Raw genomic sequence first — 16,987 nt, forward strand, 5'->3', positions numbered from 1 at the left:
CATTTGGACAGTCATGGAACTGAAGCTGCTGTCAAAATCCAGCTGCTCTTCAAGGCATCTACATATGGACTTAGTAAACAAACATCATCCAACTCTAATAATATTGCAAATCACATACAGCAGAAATTATCTCAGGCACTGGAAGACTACTTGAGTGCTTTGGATTTTCCTGTTATTTCCAGGAGATATAAAGAATAAAGGCAGTTCAGTTCAATATTTACTGTAGCCTCAGGCAGATTCTTCAGTTAGTTTAGATAGTTATTAAATTGGGAGGAGCGAGAAGCAAACAAATTCCCTGGTTTGAACCTTTTAAAACTCGTGATAACCCTAACCCTAATTCCTACAGACTTTAGTTTCAGATCTGGTCATTCTCACTGTAAGGAGCCACTACTGCTCAGACACCTAAAGACATACTTTATACTCTCATGCTGTGTAATGTTTTTAACTTTAGTTTTTGTCTCCCATTATTTTGCTGGGGCAGGGAAAAGTGCTGAGGACAGTAAGATGTATGGCCTTAGCCTGACTATTTACTGTTTTGTTTAAGATTTACTGAGAGCTTTAACTGTACAGTGCTATTATGTTGCAGGTAGATGTGCAGGGACACCTCACACTTGTGAGAGGGAATGGCCCAAAGTCCTCAGAGTTTTCAGGTGAGCTGCAATTGCACCAGATGTCCTCCTGTGTGATACCCAATGTTACCTGGGCTCAGCTTTCCTGGCTGCTCAAGAGGGCAAAGTCCATATTTGATCCTCAGATCTTTTCCCTGGAAGGTTTATGGCTGAGGCTGGCCAATTTTCTCCCAATATTAGGTATAGACAGGCCCTGAGGGAATGAGTACAAGGCCACACCACCAGTGAACAATAAAGCACTGCCTTCAATGTTTCTCCTATTCCACATGTAAAGAGGAATGGGGTGTTCAGAGATCAAACGACTCAAAAATAAATAAATAAATAAATAAATAAATAAATAAATAGTTTGTTAGCTCCAGCTAACAAGCCTATTCATTTGTAAGCCTAATTTGAAACAGAAGGAAAATATCCCAATGTTGATCGTATTACAAAAGGACAAAACTGGCAAGAAAAGAAAATCAGTGATGTTTCAAAGAATGGAGAGTTAAAACAAAAACCTATGAAATAATTATTTTTCACTAAGGCAAGTGTTTTTGATGTTAGGCTTGCTTGTGTTATACGTTTCAGTTAAGTAGGCTCAACCTTAAACATGTGGGTATAGAAGCGACCCCTGAGGAGGGCTTGCTGCACTGAGCCCTCAGCCTGTTAGTAACTTGTTCTGTCTCATCTGCTCAGCTGGGTTTGAAGTCCTAACGATACAACAATAGATATCATCTTTTATGTTTCCAGATGCTGTTCACTCTCTGATAGTTCAAAAATAACTTGACTACATTTATTTTCCTTTGTTCTCTTCCTTTTTTTTTTTTTTTCTCCTCCCTTTTGTCTTTTGCTAAGCCACTACTGACTTACTTAAAAACTTACACAAGTTGATCATTACAACTGCATTCATGCCTATGGCCAGGAAAAATAAATAAGAGGAGTTAGCAGTATGCTTTGTCCACGTATACACAAGAACACATAGAAAAAGAAAACCCCCAATCACTTGTTGAAATTCCCTACATCAATAGTTTGAGTGGATAAGTGTTTACATATTTGTCTTAATTGGGTAATAATGACTTCAAAATATAATGTTCAAGATTTTCTAGCAGAGTTTGGTTTTGTTTTTCTCCATCAATTTTGAACTTAAATGGCAAATATCAAAGTTCAAACAGAAGAGCAGTTAACACACATAAACTGGCTGAGAACTGCAGCTGCTCAAAGATAACATCTCTTCCAGCAGCAGATGCACTTCTGCCAGAGAAAACTCCATGTAGGTTAAATTCTTCTGTCTTTTGCATATCCTTCTACATTGGATGAAGGCAAAATAATAACCAACAGCTCTGCATATTCAAAGGCCTCAAGTGACTTCAGTTCCAAAACTGCTGACAGCAAATCAAGCACCATTAACTCTGGGAAGCCACATCTTAAAATGTTTTGGTGCTCACTACCTGCAATACATCATCCTCCAATTTGCAACAGAAATCTGCATCCAGTAGCTGCTTCCCTTACCCTCTGCAAAGCTGATAGTTGTCGCAGAGGTAACACATCCCAGTTCAGTGTCAGCATGGGTCACGGATGGCTCACAATGTTCTTCATGCACTGCTGAAGGCCTCACATTCAATGTTTTAACACTGTGCTCCTCTGTGCCCAGCACAGCCAAACTGGGGCTCATACACAGCAGACATGAGGGCCCAAAAGTCTTACAGAGGCATTTCACAGTGCACAAGACATGAAAAATTGAAATCTTTATGGAGATGCTTACTCATTTCAGAAGGCAAACTCTTTTCCACGTAAGGAAAAGCCTTCCTGCATACATAGTGGACATCTTTGTGCTCACATAAGCACACCCTTTGTTCCCTACCAGCACTTTTCTCACAAGCCACCACCAAAACCTGACATTCCTCACAGGGCACAGAGAATTACTGCTTTTATCTTTCAGTCCAGAGTGAGATTTTCGGCACTGCATTCTGGCGATACAGTTATCTTGATTAAATATCTGACCTCTACATGTCTCTCTCTCCTCCCATTCTGATCCATGCTACTTGTGCTTTTTCCAGCTCAGGTCCCTTGAGAAGAAAAAAATAAAAGCAACATGGGCCCATCGTGGAGTTTCTTTCTCACCTCCCATACCCTTTACACTAGTATTTCCAGATGTTGGGACATGGGGTGTTCATCTTGTTTCCTCAGCCATTTCAAGGTTTATTGACTGTTTAGGAGATGAAAGTTGCACAGCAGGCTCTTGGAGTTGAAAGCTGTTTGTTTATCCTTTGATCAAAACCAAATATTTTTCTACCAGGTAGAATGTATGGTGAGGTGAGGTCTTTGAGCTTTCCCTGCAGCAGCACACATACCTAGCTCAGTTCTTACTCTGGCCCTATGTAACAGGAAGATCAAGCAGCTCCCAGACAGTATTTTTCCAGCTGAGGAGAACACCACTGTCCTTCAAGTCAGTCTCAAACCTAAAGAAGGCCTAAAATGGGATTCCTCTGCCCTAATTTTTGTGTCTAGAAGTATTAAAGCAGAGCTTGTCACACCTGGCTTCCTACTCATGTAATTTGCCACCCTTGTTTCCCTGCAACACTTTGGGCCACCTCTCTCCAGTTACATGAAATCATTTGGAGAACAGGCAGTTTTGGGGAGCAGCACTCTGGAAAACTTTAAAAGGTTGAAGCTCCTGAAGGCTGTTCAATGCTACTTTGAAGTCTCAGTAAAGGAAATGAAGAGGCCTGGGGCTGTATGGACTTTGTTAATACTTCCTGGGTCCTCCATCATGACAGTCAGAGGGAGAAACAATGGCCACCAATAGGCAGAAGTTCTTCTGAGTATAGGAACCATTCATACCAAAGAGCTGATATTATCCTTCATGTGACAAAAATGACGTTTGCTTTGGGGCTACATGCTCAGAGTGCAGAAGTTAGATTAGTTTGGAATTTGCAAACCTCAAAAAATTATGGGGCTGTGCAACACTGACATGATAACTTCTCTTTGACTGGTATGATTTGATGGTAATGAAGCATGTGGTAAATAAGGTAATAAGGTTTTATATTTACTTATATTTAAAGTCTTTTGCTAACACCAGATTTTGTGCTGCCTGCACAACAACAGTGAGAAAACATTTCCTTTAGCAAGACTGATTTTCCATTTGGAGTACCAGTCTGTGAGCCAGGAAGGCACCATTACAAACAATATCCAGAAGTTTAGACATTATAAACCAAATAATCTGATCTCAGTGATTTGAGTAATTTGGATTTTTAAAACCTTTCTGGTCTATTCAACAGTTGTTGGCTAGTTTCATGGATCTGACTAAAATGATAACATTTATTATTGCCAGGACTAATGTTTGCTACATGAGTATTCAGACAGTTTGTAGGCTGTCTAAACTACTCCCAAAGATAATATATTTATTCTTGTGTTGGCCAAGTTAAAAATGCAAGTGGTTAATCAGTTGTATAATTCACATATCCCTTGCAAATATACATTATATATAGTATCTGCCAAATACTCCCAAAAAGGCAAAAATTTGTGTTTTGAATTGAGCAATAACTGTAAGACCTTCAGGTAGCTCCATGCCACATAAGTAAGCTACAGTATGTTTATGCTACTAAAAGATCCATTTCAGCGTGTGCTTAAGACAGAGTATTGGAGCTTAAGAAGTGATTCATCTCAAATTAATCCTACTATCTCATGCCATATTCTATTTTGGAAACAAAGCAAATCTGGGATAAAACGTGCATCTCTATACTGGCTGGTGGCATCTCAAGGAACTGTTGAGATGAACACCCCACATCTTGAAGCAAGACTCGGCATGCTGGAAGGGCAATTTCATCGAATCATAGAATGGTTTGGGTTGGAAGAGACTTTTAAGATCACCTGGCTCCAACCCTCTTCCTATAGGCAGGGACACCTCCCTCTAGACCAGGTTGCTCACAGCCCCATCCAGCCTGGCCTTGAATGCTTCCACAGGGGGGGACATCCACAACCTCACTGGACAGCCTGTCCCAGTGTTTCACCACCCTCACAGTAAAGAATCTCTTCCTAGTATCTAGTCTATATCTACCCTCTTTCCGTTTAAAGCCATTTCCCCTTGTCTTGTCACTACATGCCCTTACAAAAAGTCCCTCCCCAGCTTTCCCGTAGTACCCCTTCAGGTACTGGAAGGTTGCTATAAAGTCCCCCTGCAACCTTCTCTTCGCTAGGCTGAAGAGCCCCAGCTCTCAGTCTGTTTGTTTGCCAAGTTTCACTGATCACCTGTTGATCAAGTCAGTCTGCAGAGCTCAGTACCATCAGTGTTGGGTACCATCAGCAGCGATAGCACTGTTAGGCTCTTGGCTGGAAGTGGGTGTGACTATATACTCATTGACAGAGCAGCCAGCCTGCATAGGCATGCAGAAGATGTGTCTGCATCCTTTCCTCTTATCCCATGCCCTCATCTCCCACTGAGACTCTTAGCCTTGTGTTTCTACTTAGCTCTCCACCTTCCTCCCACTTCTCACACTAGGGTCCTCCCCAGCACCCTTGCCTTGCCTCCTAGGACAGACCTTATCTCAACAGAACCACACTCCCTCTAGCCTTGCCACTCCTGTCTCTGGGGCAGAAGCACATGTTTTAGGACCAAGTGGGGGTCCTGCAGCCAGGCAGGGAGAGGTGACAGACAGCTGAGCAGCCACAAGGCATACACGTGGGTTGGAGAATGCCTCCTCCTGGACTACCACCCTAGGATTCTCTGCAAGATGATATATATAATCCAAGCTCCTGCACTTTAGGAAAAATAATAGATGTTAATAACCCATCCTCCTCCTTTAAAGTGGTGTGCAGGTTACCAACCATACACAGTTCAGCAGCATCTGAACTAATTGCTATTTCTGTACATAGATAAATGTTCAGGGGGCTTTGTGTCATCCACTGCTTTCAAATCAAGTAGGCAAAGTGCTGCAATTCCTTTTCATGGCAAAGATTTTAATGGGCTTTTCTTTTTACATGTAGCAGGTTTCTCTGGCAGACAGCTTGTTTTTGTCTTTTATATATATATATATGAAATTATTATTATTATTATTCTCCTGATCTACTCCAGTTTCTCTGAGGGAGCGTCCAACTCATTTGCTCTTTCAGAGGGAACTTTATTTTTCCTTTTCTTTTTCTCAGTTTCTTAATGCTTCAAAGGAGAAAGCAGTCTTCTTGGGGAGCTACATCTGCATTAGAGTGCTACTGCAGGCTGTCTTTCCTCTTCCTGGCCTGAGGATGTCAGCTATCGCACACATGAATAGGAACTGCCAGGATGTCATATACACTTACATACATCTTTTTTCAATCAGCAAACGACAGGTTATTTTGTCAATGAAATCCACAGATTTAGCTCTCTTATCAGTGCTGACTGTCACACTCCAGCATCAGTCCCTGTGTCACCCGGAAACCAAAGGATGTAAAAATGTGTGATGCATTTTTATTGACATCTGTGAATTTTTCCATGTTTTCTTCGTAGTTGAACTAAAGCTGAATTTAAAAAATTGCAGTTTTGTGGTGTCCTACTTGGTTAAATAACCATAATAAGTCCTGCATGGGATGTCTTAATAGATGAAAGCTGGAGCATAACTGAACAATAGCAGGTCCTAAAATCAAAGGTTCTGATCTCTCCCCAAATGTTCAGCATTTGCTTCCTTAGTTGGCAAGGCTAGTTGGAAGCAGAAATTGCTTTACTGGAGACTGAGTTATTGTTTGAACATAATAATCATTGCTGAAAGACTTCATATTGAGCTTCCAGATGATCCAAGTCAAAACCAGATGAAATGCAGAGAAATTGATGAGCACTTACATTCTTTGGTGTTAGGAGGTGCCAACAAGCATGAGTAGCAAACCATTCCATATATGTTTCGAGGTCTGTTTTCCAGCATGTAGTAACTGAAATGAAGGGCAAGATGAGGCAAAACAGTGTAAATTAATATACTGCATCCAAGCATGGTTCATCAGCAGACAATTATACTGAGATAAAATCATTTAAAAAAAAAACACTTTTATAAGCAATTTGATGCAAAGATAATTATTTTTTTTTAAACCGCCTGAATAGAGACAGTGTTTCTCCTCTTCCTTTTACCCCTAAGAGGCAATTAATCAACCATCAAGCGTGCACGACAAGAAGGTATCATTGCCTAAAACAACATTATTCTCCTTGCTGTGTTCAAGCTGTAGCATACAGCATACCCTGAAATAAGACTTTTCAGAATAAGAGAACATTATTTTTGAAGCAGGGGTCACTCAGGCAAGACCATCAGTTAGATATGGTTGTCTGATTTTCTTCTCAAGCATTATAAGAATAATCTCAGCAACAGAACCAAATCTAAATAGCAAATGCAGGAAAACACTACCCTTACAGGGACAGATTAGGATTTACAACCATTTGTGTTTTTTTGAAGTTCCCTTGACCGTGGAGTTACAGCATGATGAAAAACTTTTCATGATTTGAACTGGGCAGCCACTGAAGTTAGTCTTGGCAACTGGTTCTACAAGAATTGGATCCGCATACAATCTAATGAGTAAAATACATCCAAATCATACACAGTGGATATGCTTCTACAGATGCTAAATTTTAGTGAAGAAATGAATAGTCTTAGTCTATTCTATACTGATAAGAACTCAACGTCATAAACACTAAGTAAGGATCTTCTGCTCTTATGCTGTCTATGTATGTGCGGAATGTTTTGGTTTTTTTTTTCCTGGAAAATTTGTACATCAGAAAGTTACTGCTGAAACCGTCCATCAAAATCGGTTGGTCATTAATGAATGACCCAGCCTATAAATAGTATATACAGGTACAGGAAATTAAGCACATTGAGTCACAGGATGGAGGATGGTGCTTGGAGATAACTAAAAGAACACATATACTGAACACAGTTCCTCTTTTTGTTGTTGTTTTTATTTTGCTGGCATTAAAAGATTCGCTCTTACTCTCCCCTTTGGCTCATGTGCTCTATCTGCCACTCTGCCATTCTCTCAAGAGAAGATCATTATCTTTTGTCTTTTATGGGGGGCTGCAAAGCAGTTAATAAATAAGCAGTAAATGGTTGCCCAACCACAAAAAAAATAAAATAAAATAAGAGGAGCAGACCAAAGATACGTATAAATCTATAAAGAAAAACACAGGAACAGTCAGGATCCACAACCTAATAGCCACAGTGGTTTAGGGAAGATATACAGCCCTTCTGACAGTTAATTAAAACAAGCTGGTGGAATATTTCTTGGTTTTCACCACAATGCAGAGTGTTGGAGGACAGGCAAAGAAAACTGAAGAGGATGTTCATGGGCACGCAACTGTTCTCATATGTGAATAGGAAGCTCTACAATTGCAAATATTAATGGTTCATCTCTGAATTACTGGCAACAGACAAGTTTCTGGCTTTGCACTAATATTTAAAGCAATGCTGGAAGTGTCTGATTGCTTTATATTACTAACTATGGAAAACAAGTGGACCAATAACAAAATCACTAATTTTCATGGTGCTATTCTTCATTACAAAACCTATTATTACTCTTTCCTTAGCACTTTTTAGGTTATTTTGAAGTGTTAGAGGGAAGATGCAAAAGTGAAGGCTGAAATGAAAAATGAATGTGTTCTCCTGCTTAACAATACGGTATTTTAACTTGGACTGATCTTAGTGGTGCCATGTCAAACTTGGTGACTTGATCCAAGAAGAATCTACAGCATCATGTTTAGGTCTTCCTCCTGCAAGTACCAGCGCACCTGGGAACAAGATAGTAGGACAATCTGCAGAAAGTAAAGGGGAGGTGGCAAGCACATAGGTGGAAGCATGAGCTGCCTTACCCAGAACTGCAGGGAGGGCTTTTATTTCATTAGAAATTCACTGGCTAAAGACCTAACAGGTCACTCCATTGAGGGAGGGGAATCCAAGTTGTAACCCGTTCCCTCATTCTTTACACTATTTGTCATGCTTGAAATGCTTTGGGATAGGAGCATAAGCTGAAGCCTGCAGTGTCCCAGGAGGTTGAGTCTGAGTACCTCCAGAGATCTGAACTTTGGTTTTGAAGACTATGGATTTGGACTTAAGCCTTTACATTCTCCCTGTGTGCTCATCTTTTCCTTAGGCTGCTTTACTCAGCTGATGACAAATAGCAAAGGGATGAGATGCCCACAGACAGAGACTGCAGTATGAGGGATGTTATGTGAAGAAAGCCTGCAGCATGTTACAGAAGCACAGTCCTCTTAAAATGCAGACCTTAATTTTTCACTGCCTGTGTCTTAGAGGCTCTTGGAGCACCAGAGCCCAGGTGAGGGAGCACTCTGCTCACTGCCACTCATCCAGCTTGGCTTTCCCTCTGCCACTGGGGCAGTGGCAAAGAATGGCCAGGCAGTATTGCCTACCAGCTCTTATGCTCTGTGTTTCCTTGTTGTGACACAGATGGAACTTCTGGGCTCTCCAGGTTGATCAAGGCTCCAGGCCATGTTTCAGCCCATATTTAATTTATCTTCATAATTTCACCTCTTTGAACTCAGAGTGAGTCTTTGTTTCTCCTTAACTGCTGGCCATACTACACCATCCCAGGAGCTGCACACAGCCAGACTCCAGCCCAATTTCTGCTACAGGTTACACCTGTGCAAACACAATGTTTTCAGATCACTCCCCAAGTACCAGCTGTGCAAGCTGATTATTTTCAGCCAGCACCCCACTCCCACCTGGGTGACCTCATTAGTTCTGACAAAACTGCAAAACAGCAACTGTGGTCACTATTTAACTTTTTTGTTCTTTATGATGTATGAGGGGAAGTCAAGAGGGAGTTCTTTTAAAATCACATCATCAGTTTGCTTGGCTGGCAGTTAGACGAGTCCTTCTTTTTATTTGTAAACTGTGAAAACTTCACACAGACTTGCTGATATAATAAACCTGGAGTCTTGTAGGGCCTCTTTAGCAGTTTCCTTTGCTGAGGCTATGCTGTGTCTGCAAACAGTACAAAAGAAAATGCTGGGAGGAGGTACACCTCTAAGCTAAAGTTGCATACAGGCAGAAATTCAGAAGTAAGGTGAGTTTGTATTATAGGGTATTAACTTAACTTGTTTAAAAAAAAAATGTTGTAAAAGTAAATTCATCTTTGGGTTTGCAGACTTTAAAAGGAAATATAATCAATAATATTTTAGTAGCATATCTGATGTAACAAACTGTTTTCTCATAATTACTATCAAAATTATACTGAGCTTAATGGGCCATTGAAAAGATGGACTTAATAAAACAGCATCTATTTTAGTTCCTTCAGTGAGCCTTGGAACTTGTTTTCACTCTGTATAACAGCACACAGACCACATTGGCAGCTCCTTAGACCCCTTTCTCTCTGCTGATTAACCATGATCCTGAGAGACTAACATTGCCTTGGTGAACCTCCTCCTAACAGCTATGTGAGCTAATGCTGTCAGCTGCTGACAAATTGGCCAGCTGGTCATGTTTGGAGAGGAGATATTTTATGTTTTGAAGCACTGACTTCCAGTGCCAACGTGGAGCCTACAGGGAATGCAAGGCATCTTCATGGAGCTCGTTTGTAGGATGCAGAATCTATAATGTGGCTTCTGATGTGCTGTTGGAGGCCAAGCTGGACTTCTTGAACACACCTATACTACATAAGATACTCCCTTTCTGTTTCTAGTAAGAGAAGCTTCAGTTTTTCCTAGTTTTTCTTTTTTCCCTGATGTTTGTTGCTTCAATTGGTGAGATTACAGTAAGAATGGTGACATGCCCTGATTTACTAGATTCACAAATACTTTTGAAATATTTAAGCTTATTGTTTTAACAGGTATTATTCACCAATGTTGTACCTACAGTCAGCTAGGACATGAAGAGAAGCTATCAGAGATTTTAATATTAAAGGAGTATTTTGCAGCTCTTTGGACAGAGCAAAGGTTGAATCCTTACCCTGGGAGACAAGGCCCGCACTCTGCATCATTCTCTTGATCTCCTGGTGTCAGGACAGTGGCTCGAAAAAATCCCTCGCAGTCTTTGTGCCTTCTGCATATCTGGTAACCTCCTCTGGAAAACTTCTCTGACGGGCAGGGGATGCAACCATAGTCCTCATCTTTGGTGCCATACCCACACGTCTGCAACAATACGAAGTCATTAGAAAACAGGCTTGTGCTGTACAATGGCTCGTAGGAAAAGGGAATGTAATATCTGGCAAGATGCGGTATTAAGTTCTTTAATATCTGCCCTAAGAAGGTTGGGGAGGTATATGAGGATGTAATACACTGTGTCCTGGAGAGGGAAGAAGAAAGCTGGAGCATCGTACTCCTTAAAAGTGACCGCTTAGGGCTATTTAAATCATGCTGTAGTCTTGGAAGTGAATTTCAGCTGCTGTTCACATAAAAAGCAATCTGTAATTGGAGAGCAAACAAAAAAATTACAGGGGAAGCAGTTTCAGCAGGGATATTGGTGATCCTGCTTTCATGACAGATAAGGCCACAAGGACCACTAGAAAAAGCAAGGTTTGCATGGGGTTTGGTAACCTCTGAGCTCACATGTCCTGGAACACCGTGTTTAGATTAAATAAAACTGGTATGAAGTGGTTATTATTCAAACATCCTTGATCAGGACTACCAACTGTGTGAAATTCTTGCAGTGGGATGTTTATCCCATTAAAACCAAACAGGATTTCAGTAATTTATTTTTTAATATTCAACAATTATCTGCTGTAAATCAAACGGTTACTTAGGAACCATAATTTAAAATGTGGCAGAAGCTTCCAAGTTCCTCTAGTGCCAAAATATCTTAGCGGGAGAGCAAAATTAAATTCTCTGTGTGGGGGCCAGCGAGCATGCCAGAGTAACCTATTTATCACAATGCTAGAACGGCACTGTCAGATTTTAAATAGCTGTTGAGATGAGAATGTACTGGCAGAGAATGTGTGTGAAACTTTTATGTTACAATGCTTTAAAATCTATGAGTTTTAACAGACAGGGCCTGGGATGTGGCTTATGGATGAATATGGGTGCATGGGGCCGTGCTCCCACAGCGACTTTGTCCACGAATGCTCCCACATTAGGAAGGTGTGGCCTCAGTGGTACATTGCTCAAGAATCTATTTCTTTCTTCATTTTCTCTCATATCAAAGCATCACCACTACATAACAGAGCATTTGTTTTTAGGCAGGACTAATTGCATTTTCCATCTTAAAACTTCCCACCAGCTTGCTAAGTATGGGAGTGTCTTGTGTTGCAGACCAAGTGCATCCTGAGTCCACTTGGCCATCCCACAAAAGTCACATCTGGAGCTCAACGCATGTCCCCCAACCAGCAGAATGGATTGAGATGCTGAAGTTACCATGTACGGCTCTTCACCCGGCTCGCATTTGGGGCAGTCGTGGCACATGCCGGTGGTTTGGTTGTAGTATTCATTCTCACCACAGTTGGAGTATTCAGCGCTGGCAGAGTACACCAAGGAAACCTGCACCAGAGACACTGGGGTTTTACTGTCAGTGCCACCACCTCCCTTCCACACCCCTTGTTCCCACCCCTTGTCCAGCCATTATGTCCTGCCATTGTACCACAAAACATCCCTAAAGCTATCTGGGATGGAGGAGATCATGGATTTCAGATAAATGACCTTTGTGCCTATTATCACAGCTGCTCCTCAAAATATTGAAAGCTGTGGTTCCCAATCTGATAATTCTCCTGTTTCCTAGCACAGCAAATGCATGAGTTTACACCCTTACCCCTCACAATATTAATGAGCGTTCAAAAATATAACTGCAAAGGACAACTATAACAACCTGAGATAATGAGCTGTCTAAATCACAGCTCGGCTGTGTTTCACGTGACACATCAGCCAGGTGGGCCAGAGCATGTCCTCTCTATTTCTGCTCCATTTTAGGTCCTTCTCCTCCGCCCTCCTCCTGAGTGACCTCTCCCATATTAGGAAATAGACATTTAGACAGATGTTCCAGTCTAAGCAGCACTGAAGGAGATGCTTGAGTGCTACTTAGATTGGAAACTGATCATTGCTTCGAAGTCCAGAGCTCAGACACCTGTAAATGTGACATGGCAATTCATAGACATTTGCAAAGACTCAAATGGCCCCTGCTGGAAATGGCCCCCATGCATTGGAAATACCTATAAGCACGTAGATACCTACCACCAGAAAAGGGAACACGTGAGTCCATTTACATTCTCCCAGGTGAGCCATGTTCTCTTGATATTTTACCTAAAAAGATAGAATTGGTGATTGTTTATGAATAATAGCAAATATGTGTGCGTGTTGACAAAATAAGAACAGTAGGGCTCATCATCAGAACACAGGTTATATGGGAGCAATGCCCAGAGTTACACACAGATCTAAACAAAAAAGGGAGATATGTGCACGTGTGCTCCCACACGCACTGCCTTTCTGACAAAGCATGAAGCAGCCTGGCCTTGCAACCTGCATAAAAATCGGTCAAAGATGAAGAGTGAGCTATGAACCCTTGGCACTTCTTGGGCTTAATGAGAAATCCTCCTGTGGAGAAGCCGAGCTGCATTCTGACCGCAAAACAAAAGAGAGCTAGGGGGCAGTAGATAACCCTGGATTGTGCCCTTGAGCCCACTAGGTCAGGTTTGCCTAGGAAAGGTCCAGATGAAGCGTCAAAAAGGAGAGCCAAGGAGTGAAATGAGGGCCGTCAGCACAGATAGGTGCCTCTCCAGGGCTACACCTTCATCGCCGGCACCCATGGACCTGCAGGGAAAGCCCAGAGCAGCCTTCAGCAGCAAGCCTTGGCTGTTTCATTCCTGACAGGGAGGCTGTTGATGTAAGAGGTTAAGCTCAAGGAAGAAGCTGAACTCTGTATTTTAAGTGCTATTACAAAGGCTGGAAGAAAATAAAGGCTGTGATCTCTTGTAAACACATGTGCTAATTTATTTCATTTCTTCAAATTCAGTTCTATGAATAACTTTGAATAAGAGCAAATGTTACATATTCATGTACTGGATTTCTTTCTAAGGGATAAAATGAGACAGGAAAAAGAGGCACAAATTGTTTTGTATGATACAACATATTAAATGGTATTGTTAGAGTACATAATATGCCTTAGGGATTTTACGGCTTCATATTGCAAATGTTTGCAGCACTTAGGTCCTCATAGATATGAGCTGCTCTTTAAATTTTGCCGGTCTCAGATGCTGCAAAGTTTTAAGCTCTCAGAAGAAGAGTACAATTACTCTTTGTGCCACACTTAAGCATATGATCTACGTTAGAGCAGCACTTCAGTGTTCAAGATAGCCACTAACATTTACATTTTTAAACACTAAATGGATTAAGTAGACTCGCATCACGCCAGCAGCAAGCTAGGAACTTGCTTTCTATGCTCCTTCTAGCAATTGGGCTAGCTGAGACAGGTAACCGGGTGGGTGGGTGGACAAAGTGAGTTATGAGTATATTTCTTTCTGCAGGAAATTGCACTTTGAAACCTAGAAACAAAAGAGAATCGAAGATAAACTGTCCTAAATCTGGAGGTGAGAGATAGAAAACAGTTCATGCCATGGCATGAACTGTCAAACACTTAAGTTGGACAAAGGCTTTGGCTATGACAGTACAGTTACTTGGAAAAGTTCCAGGGACATAATCTTCACACATACGTCTGTTAAACTGAATCCTAATTATAAAACAGCTTGTTCAACTTCAGCTATGAATATTATCAAGGCTGTTTCCACAGTGGTATTGCAAAGTCATCACATTTATTATAAATTGGGTATGGACCCAAATTTTCACTAGTGAAGTCTGAATATTTTACCACAAAAACATGCTTCACTGGCTTTCGAGGCACCCAGATGTTTACTGTTTGGGGTACTTATATGCAATCACAGCCAGATTTGAAAAATGGAAATGAAGAAGTCTTGCCTATTAATGTATAATACAATCTTCTCCATCCATTTGGTATTTATTTACACAAAATGTTGAAAGTGTCAAGTTATACGTACATACATACAATATTTTTCTCTTTCAATATAAATATACATGTCGGGGTACATTTTGTGTGTAAACATACATTTTTTCCTTGCATTCTATTATACGTAGCAATACGTCAAGCATATGGCAAATAGTTTTTAACTGTAAAAAATGCAACAATTCACAGTGCTGAATATGGCCGTATATGAACACAAGGGGAGATTTCTTTTCCCCGTATTGGAAAAACAAAATGTTAAACTTCCCGTTTTCAAGTATGCTGTCATAAACTGGCAATGTTACTTTCTAATTTGTGAGCATGTGTGTGGTTTTCTATTTATTTTGTTATTCCTTTCAAAGATAAAAATCAAAATACATACTTTATTTTCATAGTGCAGAGGAGTGGGGAAAAGCAGATGTAGGAGGTTTCTGGCAGTTGGGATGTAAGTAGCTCCTCAGTTGGAATGATACCTGCTGGTGTCCACCAAGACATGCTGGGCTGCACCTAGGCTCACTTTCAATTTTCAAACATTTTAATTTACACCCACGCTATATAAGCTATCACACATTAATCTTGTCTGCAGAACAAGGGATTTTCTAAGGCTAAGATCACTTTCGTTTCTAACTGACATATGTGGAAACATGCAGAGCTTGGACAGTCAGCCTGTGTCTGCCAAGAAGCAGGGAAAAAGTATCCAGTTATTATGGGCCCTAACCATTAAGAGCAATTAGCTGTGAGGAATGCTTGAACAAATTTACAGGTGGTTCCCCTCCCCCTCATATTCCCAGGTACTCACTGCTCCTGGGAGGCCTCCAGGGGCCAAATAAGGAGCCCAGGGCCTCAAGGGAGAGGGTGGAGGGAAACACCGGGTTACACAAATTTGGCTTCCAAGACAGATTTTCAAATGAACAAAACAGAAATCAGGCATTCAGGATGTGTCTGCTATCTCATACTGAGAGCCACAGCACTAGCCTTGGACACTGCTCCAGAACAAACCAAAGGCTGTCCCTGTGGCACAGGGCACACTAAGGCACTTCTTAGTTCAGGAGATGAAGAGCAGATCATGCATCTATGTAGAGCTATGCTGCTCTATAAAAGTCTTTATCTATGAACATCTGGTAGGCAAAGCTGAAGTTTGGGGCCACTGCTGATTTTCTTCATTGTTGGTACTGAAGCATGTGTAGGAAATCCAGATTAAAACATGTGCTGGTGAACAGAAATCATTTTGAAAATCCTTTCTGTCCCTCCACCACACATGATTTTTGGGAAAGCTTCATGGTGGTTTTGTCCTACAAATCCAGTCCTTCTTCAAGTGCATGTAAATATCAGCTGCAGCAATGCATCAGCTGAAGAATTATCATCAGCTTCATTATAAAAATGAAGAATTAACCAGTGTGGAGTAATGTCAGTCTGCCTGTTTTGACTAATACACAAATGACGGTCCCATAGGATGGCAGGCAGTCATCAGCAGGAAGGAGCTGGATGTGTATTTTTAGAGGGATCACACAATGGCTCCTATGCAACATGGGATTTCCAGCAGCTCATCCAGCAAGTCCTCCGCACATCCTGACTCATGCCTCAGCTGAGGACAGGCGGGTGTCTGGAGAGGAGGTGTAAAATACAGGCTCAGGTCTTTGCAGATCAGGTGTGCAACAGAGCAAGTCTCAGCCTGACTAGAGGGGGTTGCTAATTACAGCCATATTTGCCTTTCAGGGCATATTCGTTAATAACTGTTAGGAATACGCACAGAGGCTGACAGGAAAAGGAAGACTATTTTGCCAGTGGCAACCACAGCAAGAGGTGCTAGAGACTTGCTGTCTCAGCTTCTCTCCAGGAGACTGTGAGGCACAAGTTTGGCCTGGGGGAATAGGAAAAGAGACGCCTGGGTCCCTGTCACTCAAGTATTTCTCTTCCCAGATGAAAGGTCCCTCTGTACAGTCTTTGCGGCATCTTACCATGGACTGGCAGGTACACATAAATAGATAAATATATACATATGTCCCCAGGCAGAAAATGCTTGGTTCATGCTGTCTGCAGGAGAAAAAGCAGCATTCACTGTAGTCAGCCTTTGAATTTAATTTACTTAGATAATTAGGTAGCGCTGCCACTGTGTTTACAGTATCCATGAGTAAATGGAGTAAAGAAGTAGAATACGCAAACAGTGAGGTTACAGTAGTTGGTGGTCTAAGCTAAACAGCTTTCGATAAATGGCCTTAACTGTTATTTTAGTTCTGTGGCTTCTGTATTAACACAGTGTAAAAACTAATTTCCTGTCATCAAGACTTTTTTTTTGTTTGTTTAAATAGAAATTGATGAAAAAAAGGAGAAGAAGCACATGGATCAAGGTACAGAAATCTGTGCTTATTGCTGCAGAGAAGGGGGTTTTTTTGGTGTTTCTGCATTTCTTTAATTTCATCACTAATGTAGATACACTTCAAGGACGCAAATCTTGACTTCGCAAGAAGAAAGGCACAACAG

The 16,987-nt window shown here is 41.3% G+C and overlaps 1 protein-coding gene across 4 annotated transcripts in view; it reads right to left on the reverse strand.

Moving 5' to 3' along the window:
* EDAR (ectodysplasin A receptor) overlaps positions 1-16,987 on the reverse strand; it is a 71,559-nt gene that overhangs the window by 15,346 nt on the left and 39,226 nt on the right. For all 4 annotated transcript variants that reach the window (XM_048962564.1, XM_048962573.1, XM_048962555.1 and 1 more), the window contains 4 exons: positions 12,727-12,795; positions 11,917-12,039; positions 10,517-10,698; positions 6,418-6,503 (listed from right to left, as the gene is read on the reverse strand). In XM_048962564.1, the coding sequence (XP_048818521.1) occupies positions 6,418-6,503; positions 10,517-10,698; positions 11,917-12,039; positions 12,727-12,795 (460 nt within the window). The remainder of the gene's footprint in view (positions 1-6,417; positions 6,504-10,516; positions 10,699-11,916; positions 12,040-12,726; positions 12,796-16,987) is intronic.

The sequence above is a fragment of the Lagopus muta genome, chromosome 1 (assembly GCF_023343835.1).
Source record: "Lagopus muta isolate bLagMut1 chromosome 1, bLagMut1 primary, whole genome shotgun sequence".
NCBI lineage: Eukaryota > Metazoa > Chordata > Aves > Galliformes > Phasianidae > Lagopus > Lagopus muta.